The 22,757-nt window shown below is 43.9% G+C and overlaps 2 protein-coding genes across 8 annotated transcripts; one reads left to right on the forward strand and one right to left on the reverse strand.

Moving 5' to 3' along the window:
- The first annotated feature begins 101 nt into the window (after nucleotides 1–101).
- Nucleotides 102–14,741, forward strand: LOC141949441 (A-kinase anchor protein 17B-like). 7 transcript variants are annotated; one of them, XR_012630771.1, is made up of 7 exons: nucleotides 1,390–1,483; nucleotides 2,455–2,538; nucleotides 5,214–5,336; nucleotides 7,271–7,504; nucleotides 8,769–10,284; nucleotides 10,863–11,070; nucleotides 12,877–14,741. XR_012630771.1 is itself a non-coding variant. In XM_074883054.1 (7 exons), the coding sequence occupies exons 5-7, from the start codon at nucleotides 7,415–7,417 to the stop codon at nucleotides 10,997–10,999; spliced, it is 1,743 nt and encodes a 580-aa protein (XP_074739155.1). In that variant the 5' UTR covers nucleotides 1,390–1,483; nucleotides 2,455–2,538; nucleotides 4,748–4,953; nucleotides 5,214–5,336; nucleotides 7,271–7,414; the 3' UTR covers nucleotides 11,000–12,813. The 7 variants fall into 7 exon arrangements, 5 of the variants coding, with proteins under 5 accessions (XP_074739154.1, XP_074739156.1, XP_074739157.1 ...); XM_074883054.1 differs by lacking the exon at nucleotides 12,877–14,741 and adding an exon at nucleotides 4,748–4,953 and having other exon boundaries at nucleotides 10,863–12,813; XM_074883053.1 differs by lacking the exons at nucleotides 1,390–1,483; nucleotides 12,877–14,741 and adding an exon at nucleotides 102–165 and having other exon boundaries at nucleotides 10,863–12,813.
- Nucleotides 14,739–21,349, reverse strand: PGRMC1 (progesterone receptor membrane component 1). Its single transcript, XM_074883061.1, has 3 exons — nucleotides 20,932–21,349; nucleotides 18,832–18,987; nucleotides 14,739–16,707 (listed from the first exon to the last, which is right to left on the reverse strand). The coding sequence occupies exons 1-3, from the start codon at nucleotides 21,254–21,256 to the stop codon at nucleotides 16,607–16,609; spliced, it is 582 nt and encodes a 193-aa protein (XP_074739162.1). The 5' UTR covers nucleotides 21,257–21,349; the 3' UTR covers nucleotides 14,739–16,606.
- Between the last annotated feature and the right edge of the window lie 1,408 nt (nucleotides 21,350–22,757).

Below are 22,757 nucleotides of genomic sequence, written 5' to 3' on the forward strand. Positions count from 1 at the left end.
CCGGCCGCCGCCGCCGCCAGCTCAGCTCCGGTAGGCGGGAGGAGCGGGCGGTGCCGGGCCGCGCCCCAGAGGCGGGTCCCCGCGCCGCTGCCCAGCCTGCGCCGCGCTCCGCCCCGGGGTGGCGGCGGGAAGGGCGCGCGGCGACAGGCGGCCGCGGCCGGAGGGGTAAGGGGAGCCGGCCCGCTGCGGCCTGTGGGAGCGGGGCGCTGCCGGCGGAGGGCGTCCGCCGCTGCGGGAGGCGCTCCCGGGGTGGGGCGGGCGGCTGGGCTCGGTGCCCCGCTCCTTCGGGGGAAGCAGCCGCGGCTGTCGGAGGGCGCTGGGGGCTCCGGTGCCGGGAAGCGGCCGCGGCCGGAGGGCTGCCGCTCCCCGCCGTGCCGGCCGGGCCTGGCCCGCGCCCGCCGGGGCACCGAGGAGGGGGGTGGAGCGGTTCCCCGTAGCTCCGGTGGGGCTGCCCGGAGCCCGCGGCCCTGCCGGGACGGGCTGGCAGGGGTCGGGCTCGGCTCGGGCGGGCCGGCCCTCCCCTCCGGCTGCCGGGGCGGCGGCAGGTTCGGCCGGACGAGTGTCCCCCCCACCGCCGCCTCCCCTGGCCCGCGCGGTGGGCGCCGCGGGTCGCTGGGCCCGGGGCGTTTCCGGACCCGGCCGGCGTGCGGCCGCAGGGCCCGGGGGTGCCGGGGGGCGGCTGCCCCGCACCCTCACCGGGGCGCGAAGCCGGGCGCCGCGCTGCCGGGGCGGGAGAGCGCGTCGGGCCCTGCCTCTGCCTCCGTCCGCAGCTCCCGCCGCCAGCGCCTCTCGGGGCCCTGACCGCGGGGCTCCGGCCGGCCGGCGGTGCCTGCTGATCCCGCCGGGGCGCGGGCACCCCCCCGCTGAGCAGAGGCACCGCGGCCTCTCGGCAGTTGCGCCCATTGAGCTGGGGGTTGGCTTGCGGTTTTCTTTATCCCCACCTCAAAACACGCAGCGTGAAGTAGCGGCGCTGGGAGCATTAGCTTCGAAAGGCCCTTTTATTGCGATATTTGTGTGAGCAGCAGCGCCTCTGATCATCTCTGCTCTCCACTTAATTTTGTGCAGAGCAAGCTGAAGAAACTAGTCCTGTCTGTTGAAAATCTATTTAAACCTCTTGTATAAACTTCTCCAAGTGACTCCGGTAAATGCTTTTCCCTGCATGATAAACTCTTTCTGCTACTATGGGTCAACACATACCCTTGCCACATTGCCATTTGCTCATAGGTGCACTTGCATACCCACCTCTGCAGAATTCAGATATTTCCTCTGCCTCGAGCTCTCCTTCGGAACCGCTCAGGGGCTGTGCTGTGCACGAGGGCAGGGAAGCCAACTGTCTGAAAAGTAACCTGGCAAAATACCTTGTTTTGTTTTGTTTTTTTCTCTAAGCTAGATCTCTTTCCTGACCCAGTTGATGGTATGGTCTCAGGAACAGTTGTGTTGGTCCAGGGCCTGGCAGGAGGGACCAGCTGGGAAACTGGGGATGGTAAGAGCTGTTTGAGCTAGCAGTACTGTGAGGAAACGTGAGGGGTGCCTTTGGATCAGATTATTCTCACTACTTGCATTTGCTCATATGGACTGTATGGGTGTTTCAGGTTAGATACTGCCAGGCTGTTAATGTTTCCCTAAAGTCTAATTTTGTTTTAAAGTATGAACTTGGCTGACACGTTTTAGGGTGTTTTAAGATAATTTAGTCAATGTAAAAAGAACTGTGCAGATATTCAGAAAAATAATTTCAGAGTTACTGATTTATCCGCATTTTCTTGAAGGCTATGAAAGGGTTATTGTAGTACATTAGTAACAGCTTGGGTTTCTGTTGCAGTGTTGTGGGGAGCATGTTTAAGTGGTGATAGAAAGTAGGCTTAAAGGAGTCAAGTTGCTGTGTATGACACTGATCAAATTAATACTGTGTGTGGGTTTGGGATTCATATGTTTTACACTGGAGAGTGTTAAACTATTGCAACAAAAGTTACTTGGGGGCTGGAGAAAGTGCATCATGATGAGGGACTGTGAGAGAGCTCTCAAAGAGCTCAAGCTATGTATTTTATATAAGAAAGGTGACTGAGAGGCACCTGGATTATAGCATGTAAGAGGAAAAAAACCAAACCAACAGAAACCCACCACAGAACCACCTAGACACTAAAAGGATGTGAATCTAGTAGAGGAAGGCTTGTGAAAAATCAATATCTGGAAGTGGCTTCTATTTCAAATCATGAGTGAGTAAGGAATGGAACAAACTGCCCGTGGGAAGTGGCAGGTTTTCATATCGTCATGTTTTCAAACCAGAGTCAGGTGCCTTCCTGGAAGAGATGCTTCAGCTCAATACAGTGCCAAGTTCTGTACTGTGTTGCTGGGGTAAAACTAAGGTGGAACACAGCACAGGCCAGAGTAAGTGATCCGATGGCCTTTGTGGTCCTGATGAGCTTGAATCTCTTCTAAAATACTGTATCATTTTAGGCCCCCGAGACATAAGAAGTTACTGGGTTTCACAGGAATTCCTCAGCAGTGCTGGGTATTGATCACAGATCTGTAGCATCCCAGGTCAGTATCTTGGTTCCTTTTTATGCATTTAAGTAGCATCTTTATTTTTATTTTGAGTATGTATCAGGGTTATCAGAACATGTGATCACAGAAGAAAGGCATGCAGGTAGCAAAGGACAGTTCAGCCTGCAGTTACTGTGGTAAACCCTAGTGCAAGGGCAAATGTGTTCCCGATGTTACAACCATGGCAGAATGGCTAAAAGGAAATAATAATTTGTTAAAGGGGTTAAATGTCAAATTCCTTGTGATTTACCTGTTTGAACAGTTAAAGCTTAAAGTTAAGATAACAGTTTATTAATATGTCAGGGTTGATCCCAAAAGCCCAGTAAATAATTCTGTGCTTTGTACACAGTCATGTGATGAGAAATAAATTTCTGATGCTTGAAGAGCTCCTGGCCATGAAGAAGAGTGGGGAAGAGCAAGGGTAATGGTCTGCACTGGCAAACCACTATAGCTTAGTCAGCTCTATGAAGAGGCTTTTGCGCTTCCTTTTAGGTGACTTATTGTAGTAGCAGGAATATGGATGCAGCCATGATGGTGTAAGGATGTAAGTGAAGAGAGATTTGCAAGAATGGGATAATATCAGTTGGTTTAGTAGAAGATGTGAAATGGATCAAACTTTTGGGTACACTAGCTCTTCTTCAGGCTTGACTTTCATGTCTCCAGTTTTAACAGTGGTGTCCTGGATGTTTTACTGCTGTACCTTAAATCTTACTGTGATAGAAAAAATGTGGTTGTTACTTACATTATAGATAGCTTTAGGAAGCTCTTTATCTTAATGCATGGTGGGCAGAAAGGATTCTAGAGACTACTCACTTTTTCAGTTTTGTAGTAAGTACTTTGGGTGTATCTGCTTTGCTTATATGAGATGCTGAAGGTGTGTCTATATATATATATATATGTACACACACACACACGGCCGTATTCAGAGATTAATCCTGAGATATTCAGCCTTGCCTGACAAAGTTGTGGCTAATTCTGAGTGCATTTGGCAGCAGTTTCTTAACAGGAGCGATTCAGTGCTGCAGTCTGTGCTGTAGCTGCTGCTTCCAGAGATTCCTGTTTGTGGTGTTGTTTTTTTTTTTTTTTTTAATTACACTAGCTTTTTCTTCAGTACATATGTGGGAATTTTTTCTTCATCATTCTGAATAAAGTCACCCTCTTTTATCAGACACCTTCTTGCACTGCACTTGTCTTCCCCTGTACATTCCTATATTGAAGGCAAACAGGTATTTTTCAGTAATGGCAATATAGTTTTTAACTTGTGACAACCATCTAACAGACCTTTTCATGTTGCTTCAGTGAAAGCTTGTATGTGACACTCCTGCAGTTCTTTGTATATGTATCTTCTTTTTTTTCCCCCTTCGGTTTAGTCTGTATTTATGTTAAAATGGTGGCTAAAAAGAAAGAAAAATATAGCATATGGACAGCATTAAAATATACTAACGTTTACTTGTTACTAGCTGCTGAGATTTTGTGGAAGAAATGGGCACAGATGGTGGTTTGCCAACTTTTGCTCTTTTTTCCTTGAAGTTAGGCCTGAGAAGTCCTTATTAACCAGTGGAAGCCTCTCTGTAAACTTTTTGGACACTTAAGCATGTGAGGGGGAAAAACCTTCTGAGTATCCTGTTTGTACTGGATATAGAGACACTGATATATAAAGTTCATGTATCTGAACTTAAGTCCTTTAACAAAAAAACCCTGGCATTTTACTGTTTTGATTTCCTGAAAAATTGATGTGGGTAAGGTAAAAATTGTAAATATTTTTGGTGTGGTTGGCACTGAGACTAGGAGAAGAGCTCAGAAGCTGGTGAGACTCTCTGAAAGATACTTGGTTTCTTATTGGTAAGCATTAAGTAGCTGCAGCAGCTGCCCTAATTTGGGTGGTTCTTGGCTAGTAAAGTGTACCCATTCCCCTCTTCTCTGTACCTTTTGCTTAAGGATGTTGCAGGATGAATCCATTTAAGTGCTATGCTTAGCGTGGCATTATAAAAGAAAACTTGCAATCTGTAAGCTTAATTTCAGCAGCCTAATAGCTTACTTCCATAAGTACTTATTAGGGTGTACCCTGTTTGATATTTTTTCCCAGCAGGTAATTTCTAAACTGTGATCTTAAAATACACCTTTGTGCTGGAAATAAGACTTCATAGTATGTATTTTTTCGGTGTAGATAGACCTTGATGCAATTTGCTTGAGTGTTTTCTTTCAGTGTGCTCACATCTGGGCATTTGAAGCTGATTAAATGCAGCACACGTCAACAGAATTCATCAGTTTTCAAGGAAGCAAGCATCTTATCCAGAAGATGTTGCTCTAAGAGTCAGTGAACTCTAGTTTTGGCAGAACTGCACAAATCCTGCAACTAGGAATTCTCTGCTGAACATAGGAAGAGCATGTCGTGAATGGGTTTGGCCAAAGGTATGATGTTAGATTGTGAGTCCCTGATGTCACAGCAGGAGGAGACATTTGGGAGTGGGATGTTTGAGCTTGATTGACAACCCAGTGTGAACTTCTGAAGACATGTTCTAGTATGCCAGGGTAGAGAGAGACATTCTCAGGAGCTTAGTAGTATTTTGGTAGTCACCTGGGGTCTCTCATCTGCTCAGCAGGTTGTCTGTGTTTGTATAAATACACAGCAAACTGGACTGCTAAGTCTGATTCTGCTTCTTCTGTGACAGGTGACTTTTGATACAACCAGACATTTTAGTGAAGGAGCCATAAGAAAGAGAAGCCTGGAAAGACTAAAGCTGCAAGAACAGGAGCACGTTCGAAAAAGGGGGAGAAAGAGAGGGGGTTGAAAGGTGAGAGTGTATTTTTAGAGAATGTCCCATTTTCTTGAGATTTGTTACACTATCTCATACCGAGTAAAATCCAGGAAGAGTGGCTACTGTAAAAATCCAGGCTTTGAGGGACAGGAGTTGGATAACTTGAAGCAATACTATGTAGTTTTTCTGTGTTACTGCCAGAAAGAAAAGTCTCCTAATTCTGTGTGTAAGGCATCAGATGGATGGGTCTGGGTTATGAGAAAGGGTGGACTACAGACATCCTGAGGTCCCTTTCAGATTGTATTGTTCTGTGGGCCTGGAGTGAGATCAGAGAGCTGTTGCCTCAAATTGCTCTGAGGCTTGATTGCTTAAGGTTCTCATGTGGGCTTTTTGTATTGCTCTGTGCTGCAACATCACAAATTAACGTCTTTATGCCCTGAAGTAAATTTAATGTGATATACATTTCTAGGTGTCTCCCAGTTGGCTGGAAGGTCCAAAGCTAGAGATGAACACTTTTCCATCTTTCCCTCAACCCCTTTTTACATGTTACTTCTTTCATTGTTGTTATCTTCAGGGCAGTGTTCTTAAATTTTGTATATGAGTAATAGTAGTATATTGAAGTTTTAATTCTGTAGATAATGTATTTGGATGGCATCCTAAACTGTCACTAGTAATTAATCATTTTACACACCTTCATGTCTTAAAAAACCCCCACACTTAGAATGTGGAGCATAGCGACTCTAATGCTAGGTCTCTGAAAGCATTGCTATGCTTCCATTGTTAATACTTTCTTATTCAAATACTTTTTAAAAATATATTTTTAAACACTTATTTGTGTGAATGTTTTTGTTCCTTGAATTTTCTGGAGTTTTCTGTGACGTGTCATGTTGGTTGTTTGGTAGATCTACTTTCTACAGGACAAGGTTTCCAAAAAATAGTGACAGCTTGTTGTGTTTTAACCCTGGGCAGCAACTAAGCCCCACACAGCTGCTCACTCCCTCCCCGCACTGTGGGATGGGGAAGGGCATTGGAAGGGTAGAAGTGAGAAGACTCGTGGGTTGAGATAAAGACAGTTTAACAGGTAAAGCAAAAGCCGCGCACACAAGCAAAGCAAACCAAGGAATCCGTTCACCCCTTGCCATGGGCAGGCAGGTGCTCGGCCATCCCCAGGGAAGCAGGGCTCCACGGTGGCTTGGGGAGACAAACGCCATCACTCCCAGCGTCCCCCCTTCCCCCTTCTTCCCCCAGCTCTATATGCTGAGCATGACGCCACATGGCCTGGGATGTCCCTGGGGTCAGTTGGGGTCAGCTGTCCCAGCTGTGCCCCCTCCCAGCTCCTTGGGCACCCCCAGCCTCCTCGCTGGTGGGGTGGGGTGAGGAGCAGAAAAGGCCTTGACTCTGTGTCAGCGCTGCCCAGCGGTAACGAAAACATGCCTGTGCTATCAACACTGCTGTCAGCACAAACCCAAACCACAGCCCCATACCAGCTACTAGGAAGAAAATTAACTCTACCCCAGCTAAAACCAGCACATGTTTCAGCTGTAATTTATAGAACAGTGGAAATAGTCTTGTAACACCTCTTAAATGGGGCCCTTATGCTAATGTCCAGGGGAGATTTGTTCATTTAAGAATTAGATCCAAACAATTAGTCTCTAGTTGTGTCCTTGGAGACAATAGGTTATGTGACTCTGTTGTCTTGGTAGTGCTTGTAAAGAAAACCCTAGAATACAAACCATTTGAAGAGACAAAGAACTTTCTAAACGTGTGCGTCAGTTGGATGCATGTCATCTATGTGCCATGTTTTTTAAACATGTTATTCTAACAAACAAGATTCCTTGTTAGCCACATGTGGATTCTTGGTGACTGGTTGATTATTATTATTAGCACTTCAAAGACTTGCATCCAATTCCCCAGGACTCAAAATGTAAGACAAGTGTCATCTAAATTGTCCCATATTGATAATTACCTAGAAAAAGACGTGATGAAAAGAAGTTCAAGAAAGAAAAAAGAAAGCTAAGCTCGAGAGGAGAGAAGAGAGGCAGATAGATGGAGATGAGAAACATCCCCCCAAGCAGCAGAAGGTACCAGCTGAAGAACAGCAGTGGCCAGAGAATATGCCTGAATGGGAAGAAAGGAAATCCCTGCTAGCTCAGAGAAGAGTGGAGTCTGTCAGACTGCTTACAGTGCTGTTAAACCGTGTGAAAGTAAGATTATTTTAAAACATATTTTAAATTTTGAAGACTGTTTATTAGAGCTTGAATAATTCACTAGACATTTGATGTCTTGATGCTGTGCAGAAGAATGCCTCAGGACTGACCGAACACTGTGAAGGCCTGAGGTCTAAGTCTTGTGACAATCTGCTCTCAATTGTCAGAGATGACAGTCTTGTCCCAAGAGCAAAGGTAGTGCATTTCCACCCAGAAACTTTCCCTTGTTCAAAGCCTTGTCATTACTGAGTAAAAATAGGGCTGGAAGGGCTGTATCAGCTCTATTAGACTTGATCCAGTGTTGCAAACAAGGAGTTTCGGGGTGGGGATGCAAATGAAGCAGTCACTGCTTGTTTTGGTCTCAGGTCTGCAAGTGTCAGAATTAAATTGACAGGATTATGCCAGTTGCCTTTCTAGCAGCCTCTTTTGTGGCCAGCGCTAAGCTATCAGTTTTATTTCAGCATGATTCAGCTAATGTCTTGAGAAAGTCAGCAGAGGAGGGATAAAAATTTGAGTGTTTTGTGCACAGATTAATGTTTGGAGGTTTATTTTAGTGCTTTGGGCTAAAAAAAAAGTTTTAAATGAAAACAGGGGTTTTCATTTCTCAGGGGTGCTAACATGGCTTTGTCTTCACTATTTGCTAAGTAAAAATTTGCTTGCAGCTTTTAACAAGTACATGTTTGCCCCAATCCTAATGTTAAAGATTTCTAAAGGACTATAATTTTCTAAGAGTTGAAGTCAGAGGCTACCCTTGCCATTCTGCGTGAGCTTTAGGGCCCCATAACATATGACATTGGTCACCTTAGTTATGAAGGTGATGTGTTGAATAAACTGGTTTCACCACTTGGAAAGCTTTAGATTGGTTGTGTTTGGACCCATTTAAAACAATGTATAACAAAGTGATTTATTCTAAATAAAATATTTTATCTACAAAAATATAGTAATTGCATGCAGTACTAGTTGTGACGCTGTGATCAAACAAAGAATAAATATTTCTTATGCAGTTGCAGGGAGATAGATGAATTGATTGAAAAGACCACTTTCATATTGAGAGTGGAGCTTTCTGAGATGATGAAATATCTGTAGTTCTCACTTAGGGATACTGAGATTGTATGATTGAGCTCTGAACTAAGCCAGACTGATCCCTAACCTGTGTAATTCTTCTGACCACGGGACTGCTTGCTTAGGAGTTTGCAGTTTAGCACTCTTTATAGCGCTCAATAAATGTACATAATAATTTTCCTGATTTTTTTATTTGAAGGATTTTGCACAGTTGGCAAGTCAAAAAGTGGATCCTTCATTGGGCATAAGGAAGGATGATTCCTTTTCTGAAACAGCATTAAAAGGCTTACATCAGGAAGTGATTAACTCCCAATATACGCACAAAGAGTTGAAACATAAGGAAGAGTTTAAGTGCCCGTTAACCCAAAAAGGTGGCAGCTTACATAGTGAGGAAGGAGATGAGAGTAACTTCCGAGCATCTGCTTGTCACATAGTCAGGACGATTTTAAATGACCCCTGTACAGCCCCACGTTCTGACGGACTGCCTGACAGAGATGCGTACAACTCCTTTGGCTGTGGATCTTTACTGATTACAGTTACACAAGACTGTAGGGTCATCGAATCTCTCGATGGAAGGGACTACCCAACACTGAATGTAGTTCACACGCAGACAGTGTCTGATGAAGATGGTTGCAGAAAGCAAAAGGTTTATGAGACTGATGAATTCATCCATTATTTACTAAACCACTATCAGACACCACGCTATGCACGTGTTTGCTTAGAGCCAAAACCCACTGTGAACAAGTCCTGGTGGAAGAGAGTGGTGTCTGATGATGATAGTGGTTTTGACGTCAGCTTGAGTAACAGACACGGTCAGCACTTCAGAGAAGTGAGTCCTGTCCAAAACCTCAACAAGAGGAATTGTAGTAGCGATGGTAACTGTAGACTGGTGATCACTGTTGGGGAACTTGAGTCATCAGACACAGTGTTAGAAAACAAGGCCTATGGGGGTAGGCTTGCAAAAAAGTTGGAAGTGCAGAGGAATGACTCCCTCCCTGTTGATAACTTACCACATGCTGAACCGAATCAGTCTTTGGATTGCACTGCTGTTGCTCATGATAATGAATTCAAACAAGAAGATGGTAGTGCTGAAGGTACCGTACCATACAAAACATGTAGATCTGCTTGCAGGTTAAAGGATTTGTTGGAAGAGATCAGTGATTCCGAGTACTTCAGAGAGGCATGTAGTGACTCAATGAAGAGAACAGGAAGAAGGTGTGAAGAAATTTACAGCGATTGTAATAAAGGGTGCTTGCCTGCAAGACCTGAGGAAAGAAAATTACTGGTTTACCTTAAAAATGTAACTCTGGAAGGTCAAGAGAAGGAAAGCAGCAAATGTAACTTCTGTTCTAATTCTGTCTATGAGGGCTTGGCAAGGCAATGTGAACATGAGCTTAAAAAGTCATGCAAGAGGTCTGTTAGTAAATTAAGACATGAAGGACAGAAAAGTGAGAGACAATCCAGGGAAGAGGAGAGAAATGCTCGCAAAATGAAGAAAAAGCGAAAAAAACTTTCTTCTAATCTTTTATCTGATGAATGTGGCTTTTCAGAGACGGACAGTTGCGTGCAGCTGGAGTCGCTCAGAAAGATACAAAGAAAATGTAAGAAAATGTTCCACAAAAAAGTGAAATTCAATGCACTTCACACCGCCATGGCAGTACCAGATGTTACCCCTCGTGATGGCTTACCACTTCAGGAGACCCTCCAGAGGACAGGTGAGAAACAGGGACACCAGAACTAAGGTGACTGACTTTGACACGTCTCTAGCAGGTGAGGTTAGTTGCCACAGTTCTTAGCAATGAATGGTAAGTGTTTTTTAAAAAGAGTTTTAAAAAGTGTAAACATGGTGTAAAAAAAGAGTGCGACTTCTCTGCAGTTAAAGGTTTGTTCAGTTTAGTTTAGAAACACTACACACAGCTGCAGCTGAAGAATAGTATTTGTCTATTTAATTGGATAGCAAAGTGTCTGTCATGGGCACGAGCAGATAGGTGGTTATTCTGTTAGTAACAACAGGTGTGCTAGCAACTCAAAATGCTTTAGACAACTAAAACATTGTTAGGCAACTCAGTATGTGGTACATCTGGGTTGGAAGTACTGTGTGAACTTAGTGAATTTATATATAGGTGGTCATCTGATCTCCATACAGGATTGCTACATTTCTGGCTATTGTTACACACAACCTTTCACAATTTTCAGTTTGTTGGTGGATACCTTACAGCTACCTCCCCATACCCTCCCCCCCCCCCCCCCCCCCAACTAATTTTAAGTAACTTTTTGATATACTTATCTGCAGGAGATGAAAGGAAATTAATGTTGAGAAGAGAGATGGATGCAGATGTCAGAGGATGCCCTCTATTTCCTCTTGAGATAATTCAGACAAACCCCTGCTCAGATACTTTCTGTGGAGCAGAGCCCAGAAGAGGATGCTGAACAGCTACTATATAATAGCTCCTAAATTTTTACATAGGAGTGGGAGAAGAAAGCCCTTTGACAGTTAAAAGGTATATGAAATACTGGGGTTTTTTTGCTTAGGTAATTCCTTCGCTTAGAATATCTAACTGGTGTAGTGAGCCACAAAACTAGAATCTGTGTTTGCCTTTGGAGTAACAGAGGACCAAAACTTTCCCCAGCACCAGAAGAACTTTCACGGACCGGTTACTAAGAATTTGAAAGATCGAGATCGTGGAGTGTTATACTCTGATTAAATGTAGGGAATCATGTAAATAGCAAAGTTACAGTATTTAGTAGTAACGAGTCATTGGAAAAAAATCATAGCTATGTAAATCCTAGAGCAAGCATATGAAGTGCCTCCTCAATCAGATTGTTAAAATGATGGGACTGAAAGGTGTGGGGGACATTTATACTCAACTGTGGGAAGTAATAGATTTCCAAATATGAAAAAAATCCCATCCTCTGTAAAACCCACACTGGAAAAATGTGTGTTTCCTATTTACAATTCTAGAGGTGTTTCTGAAAACTTGCTGGTCTTTGGGAGGACGGATTTCGCTGAACTTGTGCTAGATGTAGTGCTTCCAGGAATCTGAATGATTGTCTAAGCAAAGCTCTGAATGTTAGATGGTGAAAGGGCAATGCTTGTCAGCATGCTGACAGTCCCCATGTATACGCAGGTTGAAAATTTGTTCACGAGATTTTGAAGGCACAGGTAGTGAGATAGCTATTTAGTATGAGTTTGCTTACAAATAATTTCCGGAGGAATTGTGAAATGTTGTCAGACTTGTGCTGCATGTGGATAAAAATGTGAAAACACAGTCTAGGAGCTTGAGTTATAGCCATATTTATGCAGCTGGCTGTATTTAGAAGACAGCCACAATTGCTTTTGGACAAAGTCCCTTAGCAAGATATCAAGGACCAGTTCTACTAAGTTCAATACACTGATTATTTCAGCTTTCCTTTTAGTATGCTTTATTTATTAACATGTCAATATACTAAGTTAATGTGATAATGTTGCCTTCATTACATAAAATCTTACCCATGTTCATAACTTCTGCTCCAATAAATAGTAATAAAAAAAAATTGTAATTGTTCATGGTAGATAGGTTCTCCCCCAGTGTTCAATACTGGCGATTCCTACAGGCTTTAAGCCAGGTTTTATGTCTTCTCTGTTCACATGTTCAGATGTTGAGTGCCTTTTCAGGGTCATGAATGACAAGCAGTTGCTACTCAAAAGTACTGTTAATCTATTACTTTTATCTAAAAAGATCTTATTTTCTTGACAGAAATATTTTCTGACTATTTTCGAGAACATTTATGCCCCTTTTAAGTCTCCTTTTTAGTATTTTATACAACTGTATTGAAGATCAGCTATTGTATTCGTTGACCATGTAAAATGTTTCGGTTGCACTGACGTGACATACCAAGGGTGTTTTTTCTCTATGCAATATTTGCGGATTAAAGATGACAAAACTTCTCCCTCTGTCAATCTATAGACAGTTGTGTGTCCATGAGTACCCATTTCCCATAAGACAGGCCTTTTGATTACAGGTGAGGAAGTATTTCTTTTTGGTAATCTGGGGGAGCAGGAACTAAAGATTTCCTTTGGTGTAAATTTCCAGTGTTTTATCAGCATGTTGTCACAATATTCAATATCAAATAAATACACCAGTTCTGTAATTGCTTCTTGCGTTCAACTATATTGATTGAAACTGGTAAAGCAAATCCTCTATCTCCAAGTCCTCATTTGTGTAAAACAATGTTAGTGAATAAAATATGCGTGCACTTAAAAATGTGAGACACCATTGTAATCTTCATACTGAAACAGAACTTTTGTCTGTCTTATCTGTTTGCAGGTGGCATTATTTAGAACCTGTTTACAGGTGGTGTAATATTAATTCCTTACATGTCCTGTCGACACACTTAATTTGAGCCCCATCCTTTCATATACTGGACTGGTCAGTATAATTTTATTATCCTGAAGGCTAATCTTTAAAGATAGATACAACAGTTTGCTTTAAAACGTTTAAAATACATAGCTTTGTAGATTAAATTTCAGTAGTTGTAGGAATAAATGTCACATCTTGAGTGTGAAAGTTACAGAATGTTCAGACAATTAGAATATTTAATAGGTGAAAAGATGCATTACAAGCAGCATTTATATAGTTCAGCAACGGAAATCTAAAACATTGCTGGCGTAATTTCACAGCTTTCAGTTTGAGCCTGGCGTGTGGTGTTGTACTTGGTGTTTCAACAAGTTGTGGGTTTTTTTTATGGAAACACTATTTACTCTGACATGTATGAAGTAGGGCCCTGAGACTGCCGATCTTGCAATCAAATCTGACTTTCTGTGCAGAACTAATGAAAATGCATCCTAATAGAGCTAGTGAGAACAGAAGTCTTCTCAGGGGAGCTGTCTGAGCTAAGCTTTGTTGCTGGAAATACATTGCCTGTTGGTTGTACCTTGTGCTGAATGCTGAGGTCAGAATCCTACAGGCTGTTTTTAAAGCAGAAATACACAATGCCCATTATTACATCAGTCCATCTGCTTGAAATACAAGAATACAGCAATTAAGATAGAAAGCCCTTTCTTCTTAATCCAGAGATTCCAGGCAATCCATAGAAGCACCTCACCTTTTGTAAAACCCCTTACATAACTCGACATAAGCATTCATTACTGAACTTTCTTTGTTTAACTGAAAGAGCAGGAAGTAAGAGCTAATAAAGATGATTAAGAGCAGGTAGAGTTCAGATAAAAGAGCATCTGAATTTTACAAAGCAGTTGACAGTATGCCAGAACTGGTTGGAAATGAGATGCTATTCAATTGTTTTGATTTGTCCCAGAGCTCCTCAAGTATGCCTTGGTGACACACCAGTAACAGTTCAGATGAGGGAGGTTGCTGATAGTCTCTGCTCTTAGTTGGTCATCGTGTCCTTCTTGGTTAATGTACAGTCCGATAAGCTACCTGGCACGGTTCTTGCTTAGTCATTGCAGCCAGTCTGCAACTATTGAAGGAAGGGATCAAGTTGCAAAGAACAGAGTAAAAAAGAAGCTAAAACCCATCCGTTTTCTCCAGCACTTTAGAAGAAAATAAAATGCGTGGCTGCTGCTTCATGAAACCACTGCTTTATGACTCACTTCTTCCCCTTTCACAATAAATTGTTTTCTCTGAAAAAGTAGTAGTCTTACTGAAGTGTAATACTTTTTTCCTGAGAGGCACAGATGTTTAATGTTAAGCTTTGTCTTGTGTTACTGAGAGATTTCTGTGTAGTTTTTATTACTGTTCTTTGTGATGCATCATGTTGTAATGTACAGATTAATACTTAAAATAGCATTCAGTTCCTCAGGATGTGTTATAGACTAATTTAAGAGTCAGATGGTTGGGTCTACTGAAGGGTAGGCTACAGCCTAGCCTAGTTCCACTACATGACAGCCTTCAAAAGCTCCGTCTTTTGCTCAGTGTTAACAATTACTTGGGCCTTTTTATGCCAAACTCAGTTTTGCAATAGCAAAGCATATTATATAATGTGAACATGTTCTATATTTAATATTCTGTTATACTAACAGAACTGCATTTACCGGCATTCTGTTAGAACATATTATACTTGATCTATGTGTTGGATAATGTAAGACATGGGAGAAAGATAATATAAAACTTGAAACATTGGGGGAGGATTAAGTATCAGATTTAGTTGCAGTAAATAAAACCAAACACCATCATTATGCAAGAGTATTTTATTTTCTGCCTTAAATAAAAGCACATTTCCGATTTGAGGTAAACCATTAGTAGTAGTTTGCAAAGAGTATAAATGTCTCTAAAAATAAAATAGCAACACAAAGGTTGTGACAAGATTTACATTTGTTTCTAGACCTTCATTAGGTAGTTCATACAATACCACTTCACGTAAGCTATCTGGCTCAAACAACTGCACTCTTCATTTGAAGGCCCAGTATAACCCAAAGAAGATGACAGCGTTAGGACTGAGGGAAAGTCATTTGCTCTCACCACGAGTGGTCTCAGGCACTTTAACATGTTGTGTCAACTCGTTATGAAAGCTGCTGTTGTGCAATGCACTACTTCCGAACAATTTTCCCTAGTTTACACCTTCCCACTCGGGACTCAGTTCATCATTTTGGTCATGTTGCCAAATTTGAAACAACTTGGCTGGACAGCTGAACCAGAGAAACTAAATGGTGCGAACTATACCAGCCAGGCACCCGAGCAGAATCACCTGGACAAGAAACACGTTTATGAGTGGTCAGCAAGCCATTAGTTATCTCCATGGAATTTCTGAGAAGGTTTTGCAGAAGTGTTTTGGATGGTGAAGGAGCACATCTACATTTGTCCTTGGTCAAATCCATTTACCCAGCCCCCCCTGGTAGGAGAGTAGGTTACACAGTCAGAACAAACCTAGTGATTAACCACAGATGTGAGCAAAGAGAGCAAATAGGTAAAAAGCAATTCAAAGGTCAGGTCCTCGTGTATAGCGTTGCTGGTTATGCATGAGATTGTGCCGTTTCTTGTAATGGCAGCGTTCCAAAGCAACAAAGGCCTCAACACAGAAATGGCTTGCGCCATGTTATTTTATTCTGTACAGGAAACTTGTATAAGTTACATCAACCAGTAACATTCTTCTGCTAAAGCTGCGTGTACAAGAGCACTTGTTAATCATGCCATACCAGCAAGTCTTCTTTTTTAGGCCTAGGAATCAACAGCAGGTGATCTTCCCTGTTTAATTTCATTAAAATTCACAGAAGAGTTTTACCGAGAGGAAAAGTGAATGAATAGTAGTCCAGTCAAGTTACACTTCATGGTGTACCTGGTTTCTAGGGATGTCTAGTTACACTCAATATCTAAAACTCTGTAACACTTCAGATGTGCTTTAAAAGTAAACAAAGAATATTAATCCATGCATAATTATGCATGACTGAATGCATCAAGTATTCATCAGTCCTTAATAATTTTGTAAGTATCTAAAAGTGATTTAACCTCTCAAAAATTCTTGTGTTTTTTTAAAGCAGTTAGTGTTTCATCTGTAAGCCACTATGTAACTCCTTAAAAGCCAAATTATCTTATGCGATAGTGAATTACAGTGCACCACAAATGAGTATGATGCTTCATGGACAAATAAAATATAGTCCCTTTTCTAAAGGAATTACAACCCGAGGCCCAGATCTTGCAGAAGTTAAAACAAGATTTAGTGGAATTTGTGTTGCATGTGTGAAATTACTCTTGTGCTTGCGTCCACAGTGCTAGGTTGTTAATGAAAAACTGGATTTCAACCTACTCTGCACTAAATAGTGATAAAAGAGAAACAGTAAGAGTCCTTTATTGCCAAAATTGCAGTTTACTTTTGCACAGACGTTTTTTGTGCATACTTCAGATTATGCAGGTTTAAAGGAAGACATCTTAGACCTTTAGTAGTTTACCACTGAATTTGAAAAGGAAACCTTTGAAAAGAAACAATTCACTGTAACTCTGGACCTTTTGTAAGCATTACTGATGTTGCAACTTGTAAAACAGAAGTGGAATGTTACAAATGATCCTTTATGATTCAAAATTAGATTGTTCCTCACTGCACTCTCTAGTCTTTCTTTGCATCCCGGGCATCTTTTTCTTCTTCATCAGAGTATACAGTGGGTTCCTCCCCTTCCTTCAGCAGTTTACCAACATGGTGATACTTAACTGGGGGGAAAAAAAGAAAAGGAATCCAAGTCATTATTCTGTCCTGAAGATGTAGCTTTTTGTCTGTTTATGTCTGTTTCCTGAATTAACAAAATGCCTATACTATATTAAAACAGCTCTCAGGGACTTGTTCCAAGCACTGGGGGGAAGGAGAAAAGACAAAATCAACTACCTGAACTATTAATGTTGTAGTAAGTGTAAGAAACGTGCAGAGTGAATGTAACAATAATTCTTCTCCTATTGCCTAAGCCAAAAGATGAGTGAATGTAAAGACGCATGTAAACTGAGGGACTCATCCAGCTAAAGAAGCAGAATCCTGGATTAGATTATTTCTCTTGCCAGTGTCAAAGCTAGTTTTTCAACCAATGGCATTGTTAGAATATGTTATGTATTATACCCACACGCACATACACATGTGCACACATGTATACAACTTTCAAGGGTTTTTATTTTTTGTAATATATGTTGAAAATATCCAATAGGACAGAAGAGGGATCCTTTCTCCCAAAGATAAAGACGGATCTGTTATCCGATTATGCAGCTAAGCTTCTGCCTTGTATCTCTTTTGAACATGTGAAAACGCCAAGATCATATATGTGTAAGAACTGAGAGCTGTGCAATGTTGCCCATCTGTCAACTTCAACAAAGCAGAGGATGCCTCCGACTACAGGTATTTCAGAATAGCGTTGTTATAATTAATAAGAATTGAAAGCAACTAATTGTCAAATTTACTAGAAACATAGGAATAGAAAGAGTGCAGTTCACTGTCAGTCCTGATGCCTAACTCTTGAAAAGGTAGATTTACACACTAGTTTAAGTCATATACTTGGCAGTATAGTTCTGGTTTCTGTGACATACTTGTTAGCATAATAAAACAGCCATTCAGTGTGGCATGATTAACAGTCTTGATTAAGACAGGAAGAGCGCCAAAATACTAGGGGCACATCAGGTCAGAACTGGGATGTTCTAATGATGTTATGTAGAGGAAAGCTCCATTCTAGCTAGTGATAGTAAACCATTAATACTGAACACTAGATTTAAAAACAAAACCCATTTTATTTCCACTATACTACTTTTTTCCCATCATCTCTCTTCTCTCTCTCAAAAAAAAAATTAATCAAGACAAACAACTGATACACTTATTTTTTGTCTTATCTGAGTAGAAATAATCCCATTAATGTTCACTTGCTAAAAGGCATCATGAGATATGGAGGAATTATTTTTCATCAACAAGATCACAATAGGAAAAAAAAAAATCGTACCAGTGGGCATGCCCTAGTACAAGGTCGACATAGCAATTTCCATAAAACTGTGGTTTGAAGTTCCCCTGAGCAGCAAGTTGAGGCACAACACGAAACAGCTGGAATTGCCTTTTTTAAATTTCTAATACTAAGCATAGAAAAACAAGGCAACTATGAAAGTGACTTCCTTCTGTTCATTTTAGAACAAGCACCTCAAGTGTGCAAGTTGCCTTTGTTCCTCTGCCACTCTGGCCATCACTGGTAACGACCAGGCTGCTTGCAAGCCCAGAGGTGGCATTTGCCCATTCCCGATCACCTTCTGGGGTAGAAAGTCAGCTGGATATAGTTGTCTGTGAATCTGATAAAGCCACCACCAAGGCCATGCAGAATAAATTTATTTAGAGTAAAAAAAGTTATATCAAGAGCTCCAAGGGGAAAAGGCCTAGTTTAAACAGTCTTCAAAACTCAAAAAACCCAAGAAGTAATAATTCAAATGTTATTCTTATTTCTGAGAAGCTGAAGGGGACATAATCATTTTTCAGAGCATTAAAATCTAATTGTCTCTACAGATGGTGTCTTAACTATATCAAAACCACGCTCTTAATTTCCAATTCCTGTCAACTTTTTGGGTGGTTTTACAGACCTTATCCTATGACAGAGTGCTTCCATCTTTCCTGTAGTTCTGTAAGGAGCAGAGGGAGGGAGAACACAGGAGAACCTGACATTTCTCTTAATTCATTTGAGTAACAGTAATTCTAGTAATAGTAACTGAGGTATTAATTCAAAGTAAGTTTTCAGACTGATGCTTCCAGCTGGTAACCATTGCTTCCCTTATCACACACTGGTTAGCTACTTCTTTGTAAATAGGTTTAAAATTGCTTACAAGTGAACTGTGACTCCCAGTCCCTCAAGGTCTCTTGCTGTGTAGCGTTGAGATCAGAGAGGTCATCATAGTCATCCTTCAGAGCCTCCTTATCCAGGCAGAAAGTGGCAAGACCTCGGGATGCATCTCTTCCAGCAAAAATCCCATATGGGCCGTCTTCAAAAGAAAAACATAAGCAGCATTAATAGAGAGGTAATGGATGCTGTATGATCTTCATGGATCAGAGTCCCCAAACTGAAACAGATGACGAGTTCCTACCCTGACCTGTGGGGTCAGAGGTGCCTCAAACTTGTGAAATGTTTTTAAGTTTTATTCTACTTGGTAATAAGGGAAAACAGAGGAAGAGGACAAGAAACAAAACCATGGGAAGAGATACTGAGTTTGCTGAAACAACAGGACAATGAACCACACAACAGTGCATGGAACGTACAAACGGTAAGAATAAGCATACAAATTGGGAAGCACATCCTCAGAAAGAGGAACAGAGGAAGGATTTCTAAGTCTGAGGTGAAATGGAAGTTTTCTAAGAGATGCTCCTGACTTAAAGAGCTGAAAGGACGACTTGACAGAAAATGTGGTGGAGATACTAGAAGTTACCAGCTTGGGAGAAACATCTATGAAAGCTTTCAAAATGCAAGATGAACTCAAATGACCAAAACATGCAACTCACAGTAGATCAGAGATATCTTATCAAGACAGGCTATTGCTAAACTTCATTAATGATTAACTTGCTTGCATGACAAGCCGAAAATGGAGATATCGCCTGTTGCAACTAGACATTGAAAGTTCTTTTTAAGGGAGCTTAAAGAACTTAGATGTGAACTCTGGTTACTGTAGAGAGCATGCCATCTTCCACACCTCACAGAGTGAGCTTTTTTCCTAAATTCATCAGAAGAATCTTACTTTTCCATGAAAATGAAAACCAAATTAGCCAGACACTGTGATGAACCATTCAACAATTACCAGACTAGATATAATGTCAAGCATCCAAAGCACAGTCTTTAAGTCAAGTGGCTTTTAGTTTGCACAAATACAAAACTGCACATCTAATGCAGCTGTACGTATCATCTTGACTGCTGCAGAATGCAAAGTTACAGTCCAGCATCATTCAGCAACAGTCTCCAGTCCATGTTTGGGCCAAAAGTATACAACCTCATCATGCTTTTAACTACGTGGTGTCTCCTGCACTATTCTCTGAGTAGCACAGGCAGCTCACTACTGCAGCTACCAGCTGTCTGGACAGCTCAAGAGTGGTTATGCCAGACAGATCCTGGTACAAATTGGCAAGCCTCACTGAGACTTTTTAACAGGCGGCCTCTGTTAAAAATCAAAATCCTTGCTGTAGTGGAGGTGATTCAACTCTTACACCTGGGTGCACAAACCCCCACCCACCCCATCGCTAGCTGCTCTGTAAGCCTCTGCATAGCTGATTCAATCTTCCCATGTTTGAGAAAGCTGGTTTAATGGAAATTGGTAGGTATTTAGTAGAAGTATTATGCAATAGAGTGATGTCCACTACAGTTGGGAATGTAAACACTGAGAGAACACTTCTGCTGCCTGGCATCAGGCAAAGGCACCCGAGGCCAACGAAGCTGCCCAACCCCGCAGCGGCACAACCCCTTATGGTACGTGTAACCTGCCCTGGGAAAATAAAGACAATAACGAAGCCACGCGGGCTGGCAAAGCCAGAGTTTGTACAACTCCCTGCGCCTCACCCGGGGAGGCCGCTCTCCCCGCGCGGCGGGCGAGCTGCGCGCACCCTCCCGGGCGCCGAGAGCCGAATCCTTCCCAAATCTCCGGCTGGCGAGCGGGGCCGAGGCACGGGCAGCTCCGCCGCGGCCGGGAGGCGGGTCAGGCATCAACGCGGAACACGCCGATCCCCGCGCCGCAGGGGGGCAAATTCCCCCGCCAGCACCGGCCCGGCGGCGGGGCGCGGCCGGGCCCGACCCCCCCCCCCCCCCCCCCCCCCCCTTCTCCCGGCGCCCGAGCAGGGGCTTGGGTGGGCGGCGGCGGCCGAGCAGCGGCCCCCGCGATCCCTCCGGCCGCATCCCGGGCACAAAGAGCCGGGGACTCCCGGGCTGGGCCCGCCCCGGCCCTCACCGGGCCCGTAGAACTTCCTGGCGCGGGTCACGTCGAAGACTTTGCCGTTGATGGCCATGAGGATGCGGGGGTCGCGCACCCCGTCGTAGGGCCGCAGCTGCGCCAGCGTGAAGTCCCGGCGCTTCATCTTGGGCAGCGGCGGCGGGTCCGCCTCGCCCGGCGGCGCCGCGGGCCGCTCGCCCCGCAGGATCTGGTAAAGCAGGAAGAGGCAGAGGCCCAGCAGGCTCAGGTTGAGCGGGGAGCCCACGATCTCCAGCAGCAGGCCGCCGCCGCCCCCCTCGGCCGCCGCCTCCTCGCCGGCCACCGCCACCTCCTCGCGAGCCATCGCGCTCGGCTGCGCTCCGGCACGGTGGGCTCCGGGGCGCGATGCGGCGGCAGGGAGGAGGCTCCGGCCCGCCTCAGCGCGCTGAGGGGGCGGGACGCGGCCGGCCGGCGGGCGGGCGGGCTGAGGAGGCGGCCCGGCACGGAGGGGCCGGCGGCGGCGGGAGGAAGGGCGGGCCGAGGGCGGGCTGAGGCGGGGACGCGGCGCCGCTCGGCGTCTCGCCCGCCTCCGACGGTAGGTGGTGGTGTGAGCCCGGCGGTGGCGGTGTGAGCCCGGCCGTGGCGGAGACCCGCGGCCCGGCCCGCAGCTGAGGCGAGGACGGCTCCGCCGAGGGCGCCGCCGGCCGCCATTCCCCGCTGAGGCGGCAGCAGGTCAGGTCAGGCCGCTGCAGCAGCTCCGTGGCACACGGTTTGACAGAAATTTTGACAAAAATAGCCTCGGAGTTGCGTTAGACCCGTGTCGGAGCCAGCCGGCCCCTTCCCTGCCTCGCTCCTCCAGTGCGAGGGCACATCTTCACCTTTCTGACCGGGCAGTGTATTTTTGGAGTGCTTACTGGCGATCGTGCCAAACTCAAAGTAGGAGAAAAGGGAGGAAATTGCCAGACTTATGGGTTTTTCCCATTCAGGTAATACCCCCTGGCCCTCAAAACCCACAGAAGCAGCAACCACAGGGTGCTGTTGTAACATGAAAAAGACAAGTGTCCAGTCGTGGACTTCTTTATTCAGGCTTCTTTTCAGTGGAAATTTTTGGGAAGTAAACCTTAAGATGAAGGAAGTACTGACTGGATGTATCTACTCGATATGGTTTACACATGGAGCAGCTGGAGCCCTGAACAGAACTGAGCACTACTGGTGTCATCTGCTCCTTGGTGTCAGGTGTGAGAAAGCAGAAGTGATGTTTCGGGTTGAAGTAGTTGTGTCTGCAAATTGCATCCTCACTGTCCTTCAAAAAGAACACAAATGAACGCCCGGTCAGAATATCATCGTTCTCCTCCTCACAAGTGAGTAACGCCACTCGGGGTGCACACGGGGAGGAAATGCAGTGTGCCAGCCTGGGTCTTGCATTGCAGCTTGGCGGTTCGTATCACTGCTTCAGTGGATGAAAGCTGCTTTTACCGAACCTATCGTTGGGACATTTAGTTAAATAAAATCGAAAGCAGTGCATTTAATTTACTTTCTAGTTCTCAGTGTTAGGGAAAATTTAACTCTGTGGGCCACCGGGGCTACTGATAAAGAGTTTGCCTTTTGGAATACATTGACGGCCTCTCAGTACTAAGGTGTTTAAACACCTTGGCTCTTGCAAGGTCGGGTGTTTGGTTCCACCTGCTGTCTGATTTGGGAAGCTCCTTGTTTATAGATCAGCATTTGGACCTTCATCTGTCCTTTCATGGTGTACGCTGACTTTGCTTCCACCTGCTGTGTAACTCGAAAAACTCATTGTTTCACTGATCTGATGACTGAGATTTGTATTTGGTAATAAAGTTAGGTCTGCGTTTTCACCTATT

This window comes from Strix uralensis, chromosome 13 (assembly GCF_047716275.1).
Source record: "Strix uralensis isolate ZFMK-TIS-50842 chromosome 13, bStrUra1, whole genome shotgun sequence".
Taxonomy (NCBI): Eukaryota; Metazoa; Chordata; class Aves; order Strigiformes; family Strigidae; genus Strix; species Strix uralensis.